Genomic DNA, 18,580 nt, shown 5'->3' with positions numbered 1-18,580 from the left:
GCCCATTTGTAAAACAGTGTTTACATTGCAGTGTTACAATACATGTGATATACATTAAAATGTGGTAATCATCTGAAAATCCGATTGATGCATTTTGTTACTAAAAGTAAAGCATCAACATATATTTTGAAAAGTAAACCATTATTCATAGACTGAGAGAAAATATTTGCAAAAGGACACATCTTCTAAAGGACTGTTATCAAAAATATATCAAGAACACAGACAACAACAAATTGTATTATAATCATCAAACTTACCTAGAGACTAAGAAGCTAATGATTCTAATCACTAAGAAGAAAGGATAATTGTATAACATGACAGAGGTAGTAATTATCACTACAAAAAAGTCATATTATTATACATAAATGTATCAAATTAACATGTTGAGTACCTTACATTTTCATGATGTTATGTCAAATATATTTTAATTTAAAACCTCAATAATAATAAAACAAACAACCAAATTAAAAAATGGGGCAAAGACCTTAGCAGACACCGCACCAAGAAGGTGCCCAGAGCCAAGGCACAGTGGAGAAGGTACTGTGAGGGACACGCAGAGCATCAGTGGCCAGACCCAGGGTACCCACCAGAGGCCAAAGCCGGGACGCTGACAACGCTGGGTGCTGGGGGAGGGGCAACGGGAATCTCAGGCATCGTTGGTGGGAGTGCAACATGGTGCAGACCCCTCGGGAGACACTTTGGTGGTTTCTTTCAAACCTAAACACACTCTTACCTTACTGTCCAGCCACCATGCTCCTTGGTATTCATTCAAAGGAGCCAAAGACTCATTTCCACACAAAAAGTTGCACGTGTATGTTTACAGAAGCTTTATTCATAATCGCCAAATTGGGGGAAAAGCTAAGATGTCCCTGTTAGCAGGTGAGGGAGGAGTAATCTGTCGTCCATCCAGACAGCAGAATACTATTCCGTGTTGAGAAGAAAAGAGCTATAGAGCCATGAAAAGTCTGAAAAGGCTTCATACCATGCAATGACACTGTGGACAAGGCGAAACTATGGAGACAGTGAAAATAACAATGGTGGGTGAGTGGTGGGAGGGAGGTGAGCAGGCAGAGCGTGGGGGGTTTAGGGCCATGAAATTACTCCGTAGACACCCTAACGATGACATTGTACATTTGTCCAAACCTATAGGATGGAGAACACTGCCGAACTCCAAGGTAAACTCTGGACCTTGGGGATTAGGATGTGTCAATGTAGATTTGTCCTTGGGAAAAAACAAGTGCCATTCTGAGTGACGTTGATAGTGGGGAGGCTATGCATGTGTGGGGTGGTCAGTAGGAGGTGTATGGGAGATGTCTGTACCTTCCTCTCAGCTTCTCTTAAAAATAGTCTTAAAAGGCCCTGGCCTCAGCGGTTAGAGCATCAGGCTGTGGACTGGAGAGTCCTGGTTCGGTTCCCGCTGAGGGCATGTACCTCAGTTGCAGTTTGTCCCTGGCCCTGGTTGGGGTCATGTGGGTGGCAACCACTCAATGTGTCCCTCTCACATCGATGCTTCTCTCTCTCTCTCTTCCCCCCTTCTCTCCCTCCCACTCTATCTTAAGATAAATGCAAAAATGTCCTCGGGTGAGGATAAAAAAAAAGTCTTAAAAGCAAAATGACACAAAAACAAAATGAAAAAGTAAACCATTATTAATTTAGAACATGACACAAAGTTATCTCTATATTAAGATCAGTCATTTTTTTACTTCATATGATCCTCAATTCATAAGAACCACGTATTTGTAATTTTAACTGAAACTCCAGAAAAGGGGGTCAAAGGTCATCCCAAGATAATGACCCAGCTCCGCTCCACACTGGGACAAATGTATATGAAAATAATAGGGGGAAATGCATTGCCAAGGATTTCAACCATCAAAACAGGCATGTTTAAAATACTCTGTAAGTGGTTTAAAAATAATCTGTACTCTCAGTCCAGTGGTCATTTGCCAGGGAGAACCAAAGTTGAGATATTTTTATTAAAAACATGAGTCAGAGGGGAAAATGCAGGGTCTGGTACTGAAGGAAATGGTCCAATTTCCGTCCCCATTGGGCCTTCCTCAGGTCACATGCTCTGGGCATCTTTAAAAGGACAGGAACTGGACTCCGATGGGCACAGTGCATCCCAGAGGCTCCAGCTCCTTCTCACCTTGGACAACAGTCCCAGACGGCTCCCAGCATGTGTGATGCATTTGTAGGTACCTGGAAACTCGTCTCCAGTGAAAACTTTGATGACTACATGAAAGAAGTGGGTAAGCAGACACGTGGGAGATTTGCAGTCTTTCCTCTGGGGACAAGGGGCTGTGGCTGTTTTTCACTCTGGAAGCGTTGGCCAGATGGGAAATGCTGTTTCTGCATAGAAGCTGTAAGAAGAGCAAGTGCAAACCATTTGTTCACAGAAACATTGCACACCCAAGTCACAGCCACAGGGAACCAGCATGAAAAGGTCTCAGTGGAAGTTTGGTAGGTCATGGAGCTGACCAGATGCCCCTTGATTGCCGAACCTGGTCTTTGGTTGACTCGGCTGTCTGCTTCTCTTTCATTCCTTCTCGCATGAAAGGGGTGGTAGCCTGGGAATGAAACCGTATTTAGTTCCTTGCAGGCAGCAGTGGCCTTTGACACAGTGTTTGTCATCTTTGTGTAATTTTAAAAGTAAACGTATGTTAACCAATTATTTTATTGTTTTAATGTCAATCTATTTAAATAGGCAGTTGTTTTGTGGGGGACTAAATCTTTTTTTTCTTTTTTCTTGAATTTATTGGGGTAACACTGGTTAATAAAATTATATAGGTTTCAGGTGTACAGTTCTATAATATATTATCCATATATTTGTGTGTTCACCAGCCCAAGTCAAGTCTCCTTCCATCACCATTTATCCCCCCTTTATTCTCTCCTACCTCCCCCCACACCCCCTCCTCTCTGGTAATCACCACATTGTTGTCTGTGTCCATGAGATTTTGAGGATTTTTTTGCTTAGTCCCTTCACCTTTTTCACCCAGCCCCACAAAGTCTTTCACCCCCTCCCCTAAAAGTTTTAATTTTAGAGAGTATGTTCCTCAAAGGGCTTAAATATTTCTGTGACCAGCAAATCCACAGGATACCGTAGAATTACTGAGTAATTTGAAAGGAGAGTGTTACACACCTAGCATCCCTCCTCTTTGATAATAACCGAGACTCCTGGTCCTTATGTTCCATTAATGTTGCTGGGTGCTCTGTGGGGACCCCCAGGTAGTTAGGGAGAGAGTGCAAGGTTGTAGGAAGGCAGCTTCGGGGTTTCTTCACCATGAAAACCTCTCTCCCACATCCCTGTGCATGATCAAGTCCTACCCAGGGGATGAGTTAGGAAAAACGTTCACATAATATCTTTATTAAGGGTTATGGTTTATTCCTTTGAACTGAAGACTTAACCTTTCCCCAAATCATATAGCATATTTTTTGCTTGTTATAACTACTATTTTTCTTGTTTACCGAGATAGAGGGAAATCAGGGACTTCAGCATGAGTGAGTCCTCACTTTCTAGAATATCATTAATTTTGATTCCATAAACTAATATGCACTGATATAGAAATGCCAGGATTTGAAGCTATTTAGCTACTTATTGATTTGTAGAAACATTTTACACTTTTACTATTTATATTTAAATTCTTCTACTACTGTGTTTTAAAGCAACAAAGTACTGATGACAAGACAGTAAGACACCTTCTGAAATCAGCTGCTCTAACATGATCCTTAAGCAGGGGTCACCTTCATCAGTCGAACGAGGGCAGAACGAGGCAGGTGGGAGTGTGATTCTGCCCAAGGCTGGCCACCCCGGAACCATGTTCGACCTTGCATCCAGTCACGGTGCTGACTCACTCCTCATATTTGATGTTATATTTTGTAACTGGGTCAGGACTTGATGAAATGAAATTTTATGTTCCCAGCTGTGGCCACTTCTCTGACAGGGAGCTAAATCTAACCTCAACACCAGTCGTCTTGTTCACTGTTTCTCTCCCCAGTCCCTCATTTCTAACCTCTGGCACCTGTAAGTAACTTTTACTCAAAGCAACAGCTCAAATTTATGTACATGTGTTTCAAAGAACCCAACACAGGCAGTGAGGTGGTTACCGCAGTGCCTGTTGGGTTGAACATTGTTGATCCCACCCCCTTCAGGAGGGAAGTCGATTCCTTGTAAGAAAAGAGAAATGGGTAACTTAGGTGACTGGGAATCAAAGCAGGGATTACTAAACTCACTAAAATAGTGATTTCTTGAATTTTGACATTTTCACGATTGACACCTAGACCCTCTTTAACCTTCCTGTAGCTGAGTGAGGGCCATATCACGGTTCTAAAAGTGGCACAAACGTAGGAAACATTGTGTCTTTGGAGAAATTCCCCAAAGTCTTCATATATGGTGGACTAATGTGAAAAATAATAGGCAGCAAATGCTATGAGAAGTGATTTTTAGACGCCCAAAGAGATGACTTCTTTTTAGCGGAGTAACTCCATATTGGCTTCAAATCCTATTGAGAATTCCGTCTCTGAGTGTGGATTAGATCCTCTGTATCTAAGGAATGGCTGCGGTGGCAGGTGTTCTGTGGGTTGTGTGATACAGCAGAGGCTGCTCTCACGAACGATGCCAGGCGCCTGAGTGCAGTGACTTGTTAAAAACAAGTGTGCTCTGGAAGACTCGTCTTTGTACGTGTTCTTGCTGCAAATTAACACCTGGGCTCCTGGGTGCTGCGTCTGAATGCAGAGGGGCAGCTGAAGGAGCCAGCCTGCAGCCAGTTGTGTGCCATGCGTTTCTTCCCGCGTCCGCCTCTGCACTCACCTGCCGGAGCTGGCTGGAGGAGGTGACTCAGGACTCACTGGTGTCCTTGTGTGCACACGCCCTCACCCACACAGACGAGTGTGCTCACGCACACACACACTGCAGCTTTTTGTTAAATATGTGAGAGAACTGTGAACATGACGTTTCTCCTCTCCTCACCCACAGGAGTGGGCTTTGCCACCAGGAAGGTGGCCGGCATGGCCAAGCCCAACATGATCATCACTGTCAGTGGGGATGTGATGACCATTAAATCTGAAAGCACCTTTAAAAACACGGAGATTTCCTTCAAACTGGGCCAGGAGTTTGACGAAGTCACCGCAGATGACAGAAAAGTCAAGGTGAGGAACAGGGGTTGGGACAGAAAACCCTTCACACAGGCTGGCTGTCCCCGACCTCCCACATCTAAACTACAGTGCCTTCGATGTGTGGTTGGTGAATTGTACTCCTTTTTATCAAGTTGTCATTACTTTAAGAAACAACATAATTTGTCATGTCATATGTATGGTATTTGAAGTGGATTATAGTAACAATGTTAGAGAAATTTATAAAGCATGGGAACATTTTAAAAAAACACAATACTACCATCTCAACATACATTTATTATTGATATTCTTTCACAGTATTTTTTCAAATGCACGTTCGTATAATATTCTGGCCACAATGCATATGTAACGTTGTATGATTTTATTTTTGACATTCGCTTATTTTCTTGTTGCAAGATAGTCTTATAATTTAGAATTTCTAATGACCTCAACGATGCCTTACCACAGAGGTGGCATGTTTTCTAATTTCACTCCCCCCGTATGCAGAGCACCATAACCTTAGATGGAGGCGTCCTTGTGCAGGTGCAGACATGGGACGGGAAGTCCACGACCATCAAGAGGAAGCGCGTGGATGATAAGCTTGTGGTGGTGAGTGTGCTCCAGCCCAGACTCCAGTGCTGGGCCACCGACAGCCGCCGTCCACCGAAGCAGAGCGTTGCTGTTGTTTATGCAGAACAGTGGTTCTGTCGGGGTGTGTTTCACTCTGGCAATGGACTCCCTGAGCACAGCTCACCTGGCATGCTGCCCACCCTCCCCGACCCCCGCCACACGCACCATGTTGCAGTACGAGTTTCTGCTCATATTTCTCACTCCCCATCTGGTTATAAGACTCCTTAAGGGGAAGGCTTGCATTTCCTTGGTCTTGATACCTCCCCGATTTAGTGCAACATCAGGTATGTTAGGGGCCCAGAGCAAATACATTTTGGACGAGTATTGTCTCCTTCCATGTTGGGAAGGAGACAATGAACAAAGCAATGGTTTGGTCCTGTAACTGACCAAGGCTATTTTTGTGTGTCCAGGAATGTACCATGAAAGGTGTCACTTCCACCAGAGTTTACGAGAGAGCGTGAATGAGGGACCTTGGACGGGACCCACGTCTGCATCAAGCTTTGACATTCTGCTGGATACATTGTCCACACACATATTGTCACTTTCCACTAATTAGCAAGCAACTGATTTCCCCCCAATCTGATTTCACTGGTTAAATAAAACATTTTACAGTTAGATGATGTCATGATTTATTCATTGTGCCAGATAATTTCTTATAACACAGAAAGAAAATAGAACATTGTATTATTACTTAGTTTCTGGTGTAAGTAATATGGTTTTTCATAATAATCCAAGGTTAAAAAAAGTAACATTCATGAATTCGTCATTGTCTTTGTAGAAATTAATACACATGTGCTATTACACAGTGTGAAGTTCCTTATTCGTGGATCTTCAGTTAAGTAACTCTTACAGAGACATGAAGTAGTTTGAAAAGTACAGGGACTCACCCTGGCCGGTTTGACTTAGCAGTTAGAGCGTTGGCCTGCGGTCCAGAGACACCTGAGTTCGGTTTCCACTAAGGGCATGTACCTCGGTTGCAGTTTGTTCTTGGCCTGGGTTGGGTCGTGTGGGTGGCAACCACTCAAGGTGTCCCTTTCACGTCGATGTTTCTCTCTTTTTCTCTTTCTCTCTCTCCCTCCCACTCTATCTGAACAAAAAAACGAAAAAATGTCCTCAGGTGAGGATAAAAAATAAAATAAAATAAAAGTACAGGGCCTGGCCAGTATGGCTCGATGGTTGAGTGTCAACCCTGCACCAAGAGGTCGCCGGTTCGATTCCCTGTCAGGGCACATGCCCAGGTTGTGGGTCTGATCCCCAGTGGGGGCATGCAGGAGGTGGCCAATCGATGTTCTGTCTCATCGATGTTTCCATCTCTTTCTCCCTCTTCCATCCCCTCTCTCAAATCAACAAAGAAGAAAAAATTAAAAGTGCAGTAATCCCCCCTTATCCACAGGGGAATTGTGGGGAGACCCCACCCCCATGGCTGCCTGAAACCACCAAGAGTACCAAGCGCAATGCATGCAGAGCTGTGGTGAGGTTTAATGTACGAATCAGGCACAGTGAGAGATGTGCACAACTGACAATAACATAGAACAATTATAACAATATACTAAACAAAAGTTTTGTGAGTGAGGCATCATTAGGCAAAACAGGGCTTACTTGAACACAGGCACCATGACCCCGGAGTACTTGATCTGGTGCCCAGGATGCTACTGAGTGACCCATGGGTGGGAGACAAAGGGACAGTGTCATCACGCTCCTCAGAATGAGTGTCTCTCAAAATGGATGAATTGCTTATTTCTGGAATTTTTTATTTAACTTTATCCTACCTCAGTTGGGCTTGGATAACTAAAGTGGAAAGTGAGACGGTGGTTAGGGGCTGACAGGGCCCCCGCGGCGATGCTGTGGGTTTAGTTCCAGACCACCTGTATAAAGCAAGTAGCACAATCAAGCAACTCACATGAAATTTTTGGTTTCCTGGTGCATATAAAAGTTATGTTTCCACTATTAAGTGTGCAATGGCATTATGTGTAAAAGAATGCACATCCCTTAACTTAAACATTCTTTAGTGCTAAAAATGCTGCCCATCATTTGGGCCTTCAGTGAGTCATCATCCTACTGCTGGTGCAGGGTCTTGTCCTAGTGACATCAGAGGTCACTATAGCAAATAGAATAATAATACTGAAAAAGTTTGAAATATTGTGCAAATTGCCAAAATGTGATCCAGAGATATGACATGAGCAAATGCTGTTGGAAAAATGGCGCCAACAAACTTGCCCGACACAAGGTTGCCACAGACCTTCCACCCGTTCAACTGCAGGGCTTGTGAGGTGTGACAAACCTGAGCTCAGGCCGCCCACAGCCCGGGTTCGGCTGCTCACTCACACCTCCATCCGGGGCACGAGACAGAAGCGCCGTCACAATGTGGTTGTAGGGAGCGATTTCTAGGCTGCCATTTTCAGTCTGAAAAGTTGTCTGTAAACCAAGCCACCTCTGGAGTCTCTCAAGAATCGAGTGTGAACAACCTCATAGTGTTTATTCCGAAAATGAGGCAGCAGCCTTGTCGTGAGTAATGCTGCAAATGTCCTCATAGCGGCTTCCAAGTGCTTCTCATCAGAGCAACTTTTTATTCAAATAAAATATGAATATATTCTGGAATTTTTTATTGAAATGAAATCTCTGTGACATTCCAACATATAACACAGACCAAAAATGGAAATGAGCTTCTCAGGTTAGGTGTGTGTGTGTGTGTGTGTGTGTGTGTGCATGTGAGCTATTTCTCTTGCCCTGAGGAAGCTCTGAAGCATCTCTCCTGATCACTGAAGGTCCATGTACATAGAATAAAACATCTCTTAAAAAGCGTGCTGTACTTGATTGTCATTGTGTTTATGATACTTTCTTTATTTTATATTTTAAATATTTTTATTGATTTTAGAGAGAGGAAGGAGAGAGAGAGAGAAATATCAACGTCAGAGAGAAACATCCATCAGCTGCCTCCTGCACACCCCCTACTGGGGAAGGAGCCTGAAACCCAGGCACACGCCCTGACCAGGAATCAAGCTGGCAACCTTTTACTGCATGAGACAACACCCAACCAACTGAGCCACAGCGGCCAGGGCTACAGTTTTCTGAACAACTCTCCTATATACAACACCAACATACGGTGAGGCCAGAATATATGCTGCTGATCATAAGAATATAGCCAAATGTAGAAACCATCAAGTATCCCTTGACAGGAATGAACAACCGTGATGTGGACGTTCATACAGCAGAGCATCACTTAGCATCACAGGGAATCATGAGACACACTGCAACATAAATGAACCTTGAGGATATGCTGAATGGAACCAACAAGTCTTTCCCCCCCAATACCGTATGATCTCACTGCTATGAGGTACTTAGGGTAGTAAGACCGTAGCGGTGGGATGTGGAATGTGGTTGTCGGGGGAACTGGGGGAAAAGAAAAGAGCTACTGTTTAACGGGGCAGTTTCAGTCCTGCAAGGTGAAGAGGGTTCCAGAGGTGGATGTAGGTGTTGCACGACTATGAATGTGTTTAATTCCCCTGAACTATAAAAAAATTAGAAAAAGCCCTGGTTGGGTTGGCTCAGCGGTTAGAGCATCAGCCCACGGGTTAGAGAGTCCCGGGTTTGTTTCCCGCTAAGGGCATGTACCTCGGTTGTGGTTTGTCCCCAGCCTCGGCTGGGGTCGTGTGGGTGGCGGACAGTCGATGTGTCTCTCTCACATGTATGTTTCTCTCTCTCTCTTTCCCACTTTGTCTGATGATAAATAAAAAATTAAAAAAATAAAAAAATTAGAAAAAAAGAATCTAGTATGACTCCTGTTGAAATATTACACACAGAGCAATAAATTACTGGACATATTTCTGAAAACTTCTGCAGTTCTGGTATGTTTAACTTTATCAGTATGCCTCACCAATGGAGAAGATAGCATCTCAAAGTTAAATTTATTAAAAACTACTTACAATCTAAAATGTCAAGACAAAGGAGGTTTATTTGGACAATGAGATACTGAAGAAGCATATAAAATGAGGAAATGGAGGAATAAGCATTGAAATAACCATGAAAACAAGACGTGTTACTGTTTTATAACAATTTACTGTATTCTGGTTTCTTTACTAGAATTGATGATCAAGAACATTCTAACTCGAAATATTTTTACTTGAGGAAATGGTTTGGGTTTGGTTTCTTTTTTATGCTCACACAAAGGCACCAAAGGCTGTTGGTGGTGCAGCATGACCCGTGGAGAATTGTCTCGGTCGAGGACAGAGACTGGCGTGATGGTGATGAGACACTGAGCAAAGGTGAAGGGAGGCTGAGAATCCCTCTACCAGCTGACGACCACACCAGAGGCTCGTCCTACAAGCAGGCCAGGTGAGAACAACATATTGAAACCTCGTCTCTGGGCACCGCTGGAGAGACTGGGCTCAGCAAAGAGGGAAACCATTCATTAAAAAAAAGTAGACACTGCTTATCGCTTGTCATTCACTCATCATTTACTGAGCACCTACACATAGCGGGTGCTGTCTTAGGGATGCAGAGGTGACGAAGAAATCTTAGCGTGATAACACTCATCAAGCAGGTTGTGGCGCAGCAAGAGGTTAGCTTGCTGCAGTACTAGGAGCAAAGTCCTCTAAGACATTTCTGTGACAGTCGTGTCACGTCATAGGGACCCACGAGCTCTGAGCTGGCATCACAGAGACGTGAGATCTGGAGGGATGGGTGGTGCCATGAGGCTGCACACGGGGCTAACATCTCATGTTGCATGTAGTCGGTTGTTCTGAGTCCAAATGCATCATTCAAGTGCAGCTATTCACAAACACAGGTGCATCACAAAGGCTTAACGTGCAGCTCACAAAGTCTCAGACACAAAACTCTTTAACTATAATGGAATTCATTAATTCACATAGTAAGAATTTCAGAATTGACATGTCCTCGTTCCTGCCTCCTTTGCCTCCTGCCATCCTGTCTCTGCTTTGCATTGAGTTGGTTAACGTAAGAAAGCCCCTGTGCAGGGCAGAAAGGGACCTTCCCTCCAGCCTCTCCAAGGGTGAGGGCATTTATAGAAGCCAGTGGCCTGACGTTCCCATTTGTTTCAGGGCCTCCTGGGTTCTAAAATGGGCCACAGGATGTATTACTGGGCCCATCAACAGCAGGGGAATTGAAGAACGGATGGTTACAGTGGGGGGACCTCTGTCCTGCTAGCCCACTGGCAGACACAAGAGGCCGTGCATGCTTGCTTTGTCCAGAAGGGTGCACGCACACTTAGAACCAGTGCGCGAGGTCTGATCACACGCTGTGCACTGGATCATCGCCGCTGAGAATACTTCCAACTGGGAAGGCACTTACCTTGAGTCCTGGTCCCTTTTCCAAACTGATTCTAGGGTTTTTGCTTCCCATTTTGCCCTCCAGATTTTAATGATTCCACCTATAAATACATTACATTATACATTTCCTCTTTATGTGTTTTCATCAGAAGAAATTCTTCAGCTTACTTAAGTTATAAACGTGTGATGCCAAAACATCAACTTTTTAAAACTTTGTTTTTCCACCAAGAGATGGTTTGAATAAATATTTATTTGAATTGAAGGAATATTTAACATAGGCAGATAACAGTAGGTGAAAATAAGGACAGAGTAATAGATGGGGGGGCTGAAGGAGGGGAGGGATTGAGCAAAAAAGAAAAAAAAGAGAAAAATGAATGCACAGGGAAACAGTGTGGTGACTGCAGGGGTGGGGGAGGTGGGGTAGGGGAGGGTACAAGGTGGTGAATGGTGATGGATAGAGACTGGCCTGGGGTGGTGAACACACAATACAGTGTACAGATAATGTGTAGTGGAATCGTACACCTGAGACCTGTGTAATTTTGTTAGCCAGTGTCACCCCAATAAAGTCCCTAAAAAGGGGAAAAATTTAAATAGTATGAATATTCTTCTTGTAATTTCTAAGCATTCTTCAAAACAACTGGCGCTCAGAGCTGTGACATAAATCTCCAGCCTTGGAATATAACCCTTGTCCGTAAACGCGATAACTGTAGGGTCCATGCCAGTATTCGGGCTGCAGAAGGTGATTTCAGGAGTAATTTCAGAGAGATTCACATTGCCTGCTCCTTTGTCTTTAGCATGCATCTATTGAAATACTATACTTCTCCCCAAAACTTTCCCTCACAATTTCAAGTGGTATCTTTCTTTTTTTTTTCAATCCTCACCTGAGGACATTTTTCCATTTTTTGTTCAGATAGAGTGGGAGGGAGACAGAGGAAGAGAGAGAGAGAGAAACATCAACATGAAAGGGACACATTGAGTAGCTGTCACATACACAACCCAACCAGGGCCAGGGACAAACTGCAACCAAGGTACGCGCCCTTAGCAGGAACCGACCCCGGGTCTCTCTGGACCGCGGGCTGACGCTCTAACTGCTGAGCCAAACCGGCCAGGGCTCAAGTGGTATCTTTTAATATTGAGCTTATTTTGTAAGCCTAAAAGCTGGATTTTACAATCATGATCTCTACCTCCCTGTCTGAGCTTAAATCACAGAACACTAATCCATGATAATTTCTACTTTTATTCCCAGTCCACAATTACTCTTGATGAAGAACTATGATAATATTAATAATAGCCCACACCTCACTCCAAGCAAGTGTATATATTTTAATTACATTAACTGATATCAGTTTATCAGCCCTCAAGGACGGGAGGGAAGATGCTATTTTAGTGAAGAGAGTTCTCAGGCAATGAGGTCTGTGCGAACAAAGAGCAGCTGAGGTGCCACCAAGCAAGGGTGTCCTCATGTCAGGTGGGAAACACCTCGGTCTGGTGTTCCTTAGACATCTCTCAGGAGATTCCTTCAGGGTTAACTAGGCATTCATTCAAAAGGCTGATCTCTGTCGAAAGTTGTTTCCATTCCACAATGCATAGAAGTGATAATCATTGACCTAAATTCAACTTCACATGTTAATTTTCTGCACTTTAATTTGGAGGTTGACACAATGAGTCAGTGCTGGTGCCTGGACGCTGTCATCTTGCTGCTGCCCATTGGCCGTTTCGGAGAGTCACGTGATGAAGGTGCCTTGTAAATGGAGATGCTGGAAGCACTGTATTGCCCACATTTTTTTTTTTTTTTTTGCTCTGGTTGTGAGAGCCTCTTCTCAGCAAGCTCTCCATCATGATTGAGCCCTTCTTGGGAACTTGGAAACTGGAATCCAGTGAACACTTTGAGGAATACTTGGAACAACTGGGTGAGAAACACCACTGCGAGGCTTGGAAAGCGGCCACGCAGGGGGCTGGGTTGGGCTTGTGCTGGCCGGGAGCCCTCCTGCGGCTCTCTCTCCTGTCAGCCCCGGGCACGCTCACACGCGGTTCACAGAGTTTAGGTAGCTCTTTCTGCCTTTTTCATTATTAGCAGTAATTGTCTCTTTTTGGAATACGAGGTTCACATATACTTCCTAGTAATCATGATCCACATATTTAAGTCCATTTATTCTTTTTTTAAAATTCTCACTTGAGGATATTTTTTCATTTATTTTCAGACAGAGTGGGAGGGGAGAGGAGGGAGAGGGAAACATCGATGTGAGAGAGACACATCGATTGGTTGCCTCCCGCACAACCCCAACCAGGGCCAGGGAGGAACTGCAAATGAGGTACTGCCCTTGGTCGGAATCGAACCCACGACTCTGGTCTGCAGGCCAATGTGCTAACCGCAGAGCCAAACCAGCCAGGGATAAGTCTATTTATTCTTTACCAAAGCATTTGCAAAACTAATTTGAAAATAACCCTTTGATAGTTTCTCTGTAACTTGATCATTTTATCAAATAACGTTTCCCAGCTTCACATTTCTGAACACTAACAACGATATATAATTACGTTTGTCAACTGAATGTTCTTTGAGGTTTGCTTTAAGCTGTAACTACAAGAGAGCAGGAACAACAGTTTCCACTTGGTTAATTCTTACAGTTCTGATACCTGTGGAAGATATTTTTAACACATTGTCTTAAAGAATTTCAAAATATTTATTGGAGAAACGGAACTTTTTTCCTCAAGTGTCTCACCACTGGTTGCTTCTCGGAAGTATAAACCCTCCCCACCTTGAGCTCTTACTCAGGCTGCATGGACATCAGTTATAGTGGCTCCGGTATAGCAGTGAAATAATTATTTACTAATGCTAGAAGAACAGTGCTTATTTACTATCTAATCAAGTAATTTTAATAATTAAGAGAACCCTCCGTTGAAATAATAAGCTGTATATATAGTCAATAATTTTTTAACCTTATTTTTTAAACTTGGCTGAAATGATCAATGCACCATTAGTCGATGTGCCTGTAATACAATACTTGTTTCTTTTTCATAATCAGCATTGACTTCTCAGGGACTAGTAGCAAACATGTTCCCTTATCTCTTCATGGATGCATAGACCCACCCGTTTTGAGTGTAAGTTTTGTGGCATCTAAGGCACTTGGGGCTTCTGGAAAGAGGAGCGTGGTGCTGGCGGGAGCTGGGCTTAGGCAGCGGCAGGGGACGAGCTGAGCACTGCTGTGTACCTCCCTGTTGGGGTCCTTCCAGGGGACCGCCCACACACCACCAGGCCGGCCTGCAGCTGCGCACATCTGACTTGTGATGACGTGCGGGCGCTGGCACAGCGGGAGCCCGGGCTTGCACCAGCTCGCCCTTCCTGCTTCCGGGACCCGGAGCCCACACTGCTCCTCTGCAGTCAGGCAGCCCTGCCACCCACCATCGGAGGTGAGATGAGCTTGATGTCCATCCTGGCAGGGGGTCAGCTCTTCTGGCGCCTCTCGCCGGTGTCAAGTGTGACAGTGGACAGTCCCCACCTGCACATCAGGGCTGGTGCCCTGCCAGACAGTCTAGTTCGACACCTTCTTTCTCCTCAGCCAGGTTGGACTGAACCTGCAAGTGAGACAGGAGCCTGGAGAAATGGAATGTTTTCTCCTCATTAAGTTCTGTTCTTTTAAGGCAGTTTAGGTGTTTTGAAAATTGTATTTCTTGATTTTTAAAGAAAAAAAAGTGTGTTAAAATTCTTGGACAATTAGAAAATCTGTGTTTAAGTATCAACTCTGCGACTTACCAGACACATCACCCAGAATGAGCTCCCTACCTCTCTGGGATACCATGTTCTCTGCTCTAAAATGGGGATCATGACACTCCTACTAGCATGGGGTCACCTGCAAGGCAACGTACAAATACTCAGATGACGCACAGGCTCAAAAAAGTGAAGCTAGCTTTGCAAAATGACAAGTACAATTGTGAGACAGACCTCCTGCTTGGAGGGTCTGGCTCAATCCAGCCATCACAGAGAGCATTGAAGAAATCCCTGAACGTCACCCAACACTTCCATGGGGCGAGGGGAGCACGCATTCTTTTCAATTGCTTCCAAAATCATCATGGGCACTTCTTCCTAAACATCTCCAGTAGGGCTGCTGCTTTGTCTGCCTTACAGGAGTGCCCATTACAGTCCGGCACCTGGCAGCATTGGAGAAGCCGACCATCAACATCAGTGCTCATGGGGACAAGGTGAGCATCAAGACACAAACCTCTTTCAAGAACTTTGAGATTGTCTTCAAGCTGGGGGAAGAGTTTGATGAAACCACGGCAGACAACCGGAAAGTAAAGGTAAGAACCATACTGTCCTGGTGTATCCCAACCAGGAAAAAACTAGGAAGTGTTCCGGCAAGGTTTAATCATACCTAATTTGATTAATTACCAAGTCAGTCTGGGCTTGTTTTGTTCATTAATGTTGCACATCTCCAAAGTCGATCTTTTTGAAAATTATTCTGATGATTGTCAAGGCAAAAAAAAAAAAAAAAAAGTAACCTTTTCACTCTTTTTCTGATCTCTCTTTGCCATTGTATATATAGATATAGATATAGATATAGATATATAGATATATAAACATATATCTATAGATATATAGATATATATAGGAGAACAATTACCCACAAATCTTTGGGTATCATTTGTCTGGTGGAGGAGGGAATTAATTGAACAATCTCTGGAGACTTCTCTAGTTTTATGATATTAAATTATAACAAGAACTGAGGGGAGGACTTTGTAGGAAAAAAATTCAAAATAGAAAAATAGTCTTGTGTGGGTTAGAATATAGTGAACTGCTATTTCTAACTGATTTATTTATGCATTTATAGAGCATCCTAACATTGGCTGGCAACTCACTGGTCCATGTCCAGAAATGGCTTGGCAAAGAGACCACAATCAAAAGACAAATTGTCGGTGGAAAAATGGTGGCGGTGAGTTTTCTCCATGGAACATTCTAGATGCTCCTCTTGGAGTGGTCATTCCCTCTGCACCCTGGCTACAGCTCTGGGAAGGGGCACAGCAAGCTTCCCCTGTCAGCTACCCACTCTAACAGACTCCTCTTTGCTTTTAGACACACACCATGAACAGCGTCATCAGCACACGGGTCTTCACAAAGGTTTGAAGGGAGCGTCCACATCAGTGAGATGTACCACCAGCAGAGAACAGGCCTCAAAGGAGATGTGCCTCAGGGCCAGCAGTTTAGAAATTGCTTAATATTAAAAAAATAAAAATTGCTTAATATAAATGTGCTCAATAAAAGCATCAAATTAGGTGCATTTTTGGAGCTGTGTAATGTTGAGAGTTAGGGACAATCTGATAAGTCTGTGGGGCAAGAAGTTACTGGCCTGAGGTGTGATTTTAGGGACAAAAAGCACCTCTGTCCTCCACTCACGTGACTCCCACAGGCCTGGAGTTCCCTCCAGGGAACTGGTCCATGTAGTTTAAAGGATCAGTCAATCGGTGCTTTGTGGAAATCCACGTGACCTCAAAGGGGGAAACTTGATTATCACTGGGCAGCAAAGATGCTAAAAACAAACATTGTTGGCTTTTTATTTTTGCACAAGGCTGGCCCTTTTTAAAGTAATTCAGATGGATGGATGGATGGGTGGATGGATGGGTGGATGGGTGGGTGGATGGGTGGGTGGGTGGGTGGACGGGAGGACAGGAAGACGGGTGTACGGGTGGGTGGGTGGATGGATGGATGGGTGGGTGGGTGGGTACACAAACAAACAGGGAGATAACAAAATAGGACCTGGGCATTATACACTGTGTTTGAATTTCAGCCACGTTTCATCTCATGGCACACATAAACTAGTTACTTAAATCCCGCAGCATGCCAATTATACTTTATGACAATCTAACAACAACAAAAAAGGTGTAATTTTGATTCATCCGCACTGCAAGGCTATTATTGTGTTGCTGTTGTCATTTTTGTATTTCCATAATCTAAGAAAAAAGGGGTGAGTGTCCCTGACTAAACAGTCAGGTGTTGCATGTTTTAAAAATCCATGCAGCACACTGGTTGAAAATTGCTGCTATAGCAGAACATTTAAAAACAATTATTTGTCTTACTTACTCATAAACCCACGTAAAATAACCAGGCTAGTGCATCACCGTCACTGTTCACAACTTAGTCTTTACACAGTGACATTTCATTAAATGCCAGCCTTAAATTTTGAGACATTTAGTAAGATAATAATTGTTGGAATTACACAAAGTCCCTTAATAGTTCCATTAAATTCTATTGCTAGGAAGTACTCTCAGGGCATGGGACAAAACCTAATAATATATGTAAAATTAAAGGATAAAGTCCCCTAAACTGAGGGCATTTGCAGCTGTGGGAGGAGAAAAGGGAGAAAGAATTGTGTAAGTATTTTATTGCACCTTAAATTTAAAAATAGATAATAGGGACTTCCGGTCAAGATGGCCGCGTAGGTAAACGTGGTATCACGTCCTCCCACAGCCACTTCAAAGTTACAACTAAACTACAGAATAACCATCATTCAAAACCGCCTGAAATCAAGCTGAATGGAAGTCCTACAGCTACGACATTACAGCAGCCACATCCAGACTGGTAGGAGGGGCGGAGGGGCGGAGGCGCAAGGGCCAGTGGCAAGATCGGCTGGTCCCATACCCACTTGTGGTGGATAAAAATCAGGAGGACACCTCGGCTGGGAAGGTACTTCCTGAGGACTGAGAGGTCCCCGTCCCACACCAGGTGCCCCTCTCAGGGTTCCAATGCCAGGAAGAGAAGTCCCCATAACTTCTGGCTGGAAAACCAGCGGGAACTGAGGCTCAGGGTAGCTGATGCAGCTGGAGCCCCAGGCAGCTCCTTAAAGGGCCCTCACACAAACTTACCAGATTCCTCCCTCTAAGTTTGGAGGGGAGGCAGCTCAAGGGGAACCAGAGACATACTGGGAAGAACTGAGCTGTTTGGCACTGGAGCGAGGGCTGGAAAGGGGGCTTTCTCCAGGACAAACGTGCTGTTAGAGGCCTTTGTTCCTTTGGTGAGCCCTTCCATGGGGCGGCAGAGAGTCGCCATATCTGGGACTCCAGCAACCTGGCTCACACTGGTAGCCCCGCCCTGCTGACTCCCTGAGGCCCCGCCCCGCCCCGCCCCGCCCAACTTTCAGGCCCACCCAACCTGTTGCCACTTGCTTAACCATAGGATTGGCCTGTCTTGGATCCTGCTTCAGGTTTTCCTAAATTCTTTCAAACGAGCAGCATCTCGTCTCAGCGAGTCCCATACCTCTCATTAAGTAATACACTGAAACAAACACAGGGAGGCAGCCAAAATGAGGAGACAGAGAAACAGGTCCCAAATGAAAGAACAGAACAAAACCCCAAGAAAAGAACTAAGCAAAATGGAGATAAGCAACTTAACAGATGCTGAGTTCAAAATACTGCTTATAAGGATACTCAATGAACTCAGTGAGAATCTCAGTGAACTTAGTGAGGGCCTCAAGAGCATAAAAAAGGACCAGTCAGAAATGATGGATGCACAGACAGAATTGAAGGAGGCATTAACTGAAATAAAGAATAATTTACACAGCTTCAATAGT

At 44.2% G+C, this 18,580-nt stretch overlaps 2 protein-coding genes across 2 annotated transcripts; both read left to right on the top strand.

The window, feature by feature from the left end:
* The first annotated feature begins 2,095 nt into the window (after window positions 1-2,095).
* On the top strand, window positions 2,096-6,351 carry LOC118631546 (fatty acid-binding protein, adipocyte). The gene is made up of 4 exons (XM_036263980.1): window positions 2,096-2,246; window positions 4,970-5,142; window positions 5,614-5,715; window positions 6,147-6,351. The coding sequence occupies exons 1-4, from the start codon at window positions 2,174-2,176 to the stop codon at window positions 6,195-6,197; spliced, it is 399 nt and encodes a 132-aa protein (XP_036119873.1). The 5' UTR covers window positions 2,096-2,173; the 3' UTR covers window positions 6,198-6,351.
* A 6,507-nt stretch (window positions 6,352-12,858) lies between these two features.
* Window positions 12,859-16,140, top strand: LOC118631803 (fatty acid-binding protein 9-like). The gene is made up of 4 exons (XM_036264412.1): window positions 12,859-12,931; window positions 15,145-15,317; window positions 15,848-15,949; window positions 16,090-16,140. The coding sequence occupies exons 1-4, from the start codon at window positions 12,859-12,861 to the stop codon at window positions 16,138-16,140; spliced, it is 399 nt and encodes a 132-aa protein (XP_036120305.1).
* The last annotated feature ends 2,440 nt before the right edge of the window (window positions 16,141-18,580 follow it).

Source organism: Molossus molossus, unplaced genomic scaffold (assembly GCF_014108415.1).
Source record: "Molossus molossus isolate mMolMol1 unplaced genomic scaffold, mMolMol1.p scaffold_m16_p_16, whole genome shotgun sequence".
NCBI lineage: Eukaryota > Metazoa > Chordata > Mammalia > Chiroptera > Molossidae > Molossus > Molossus molossus.
This window is presented reverse-complemented; position numbering and strand designations above follow the sequence as displayed.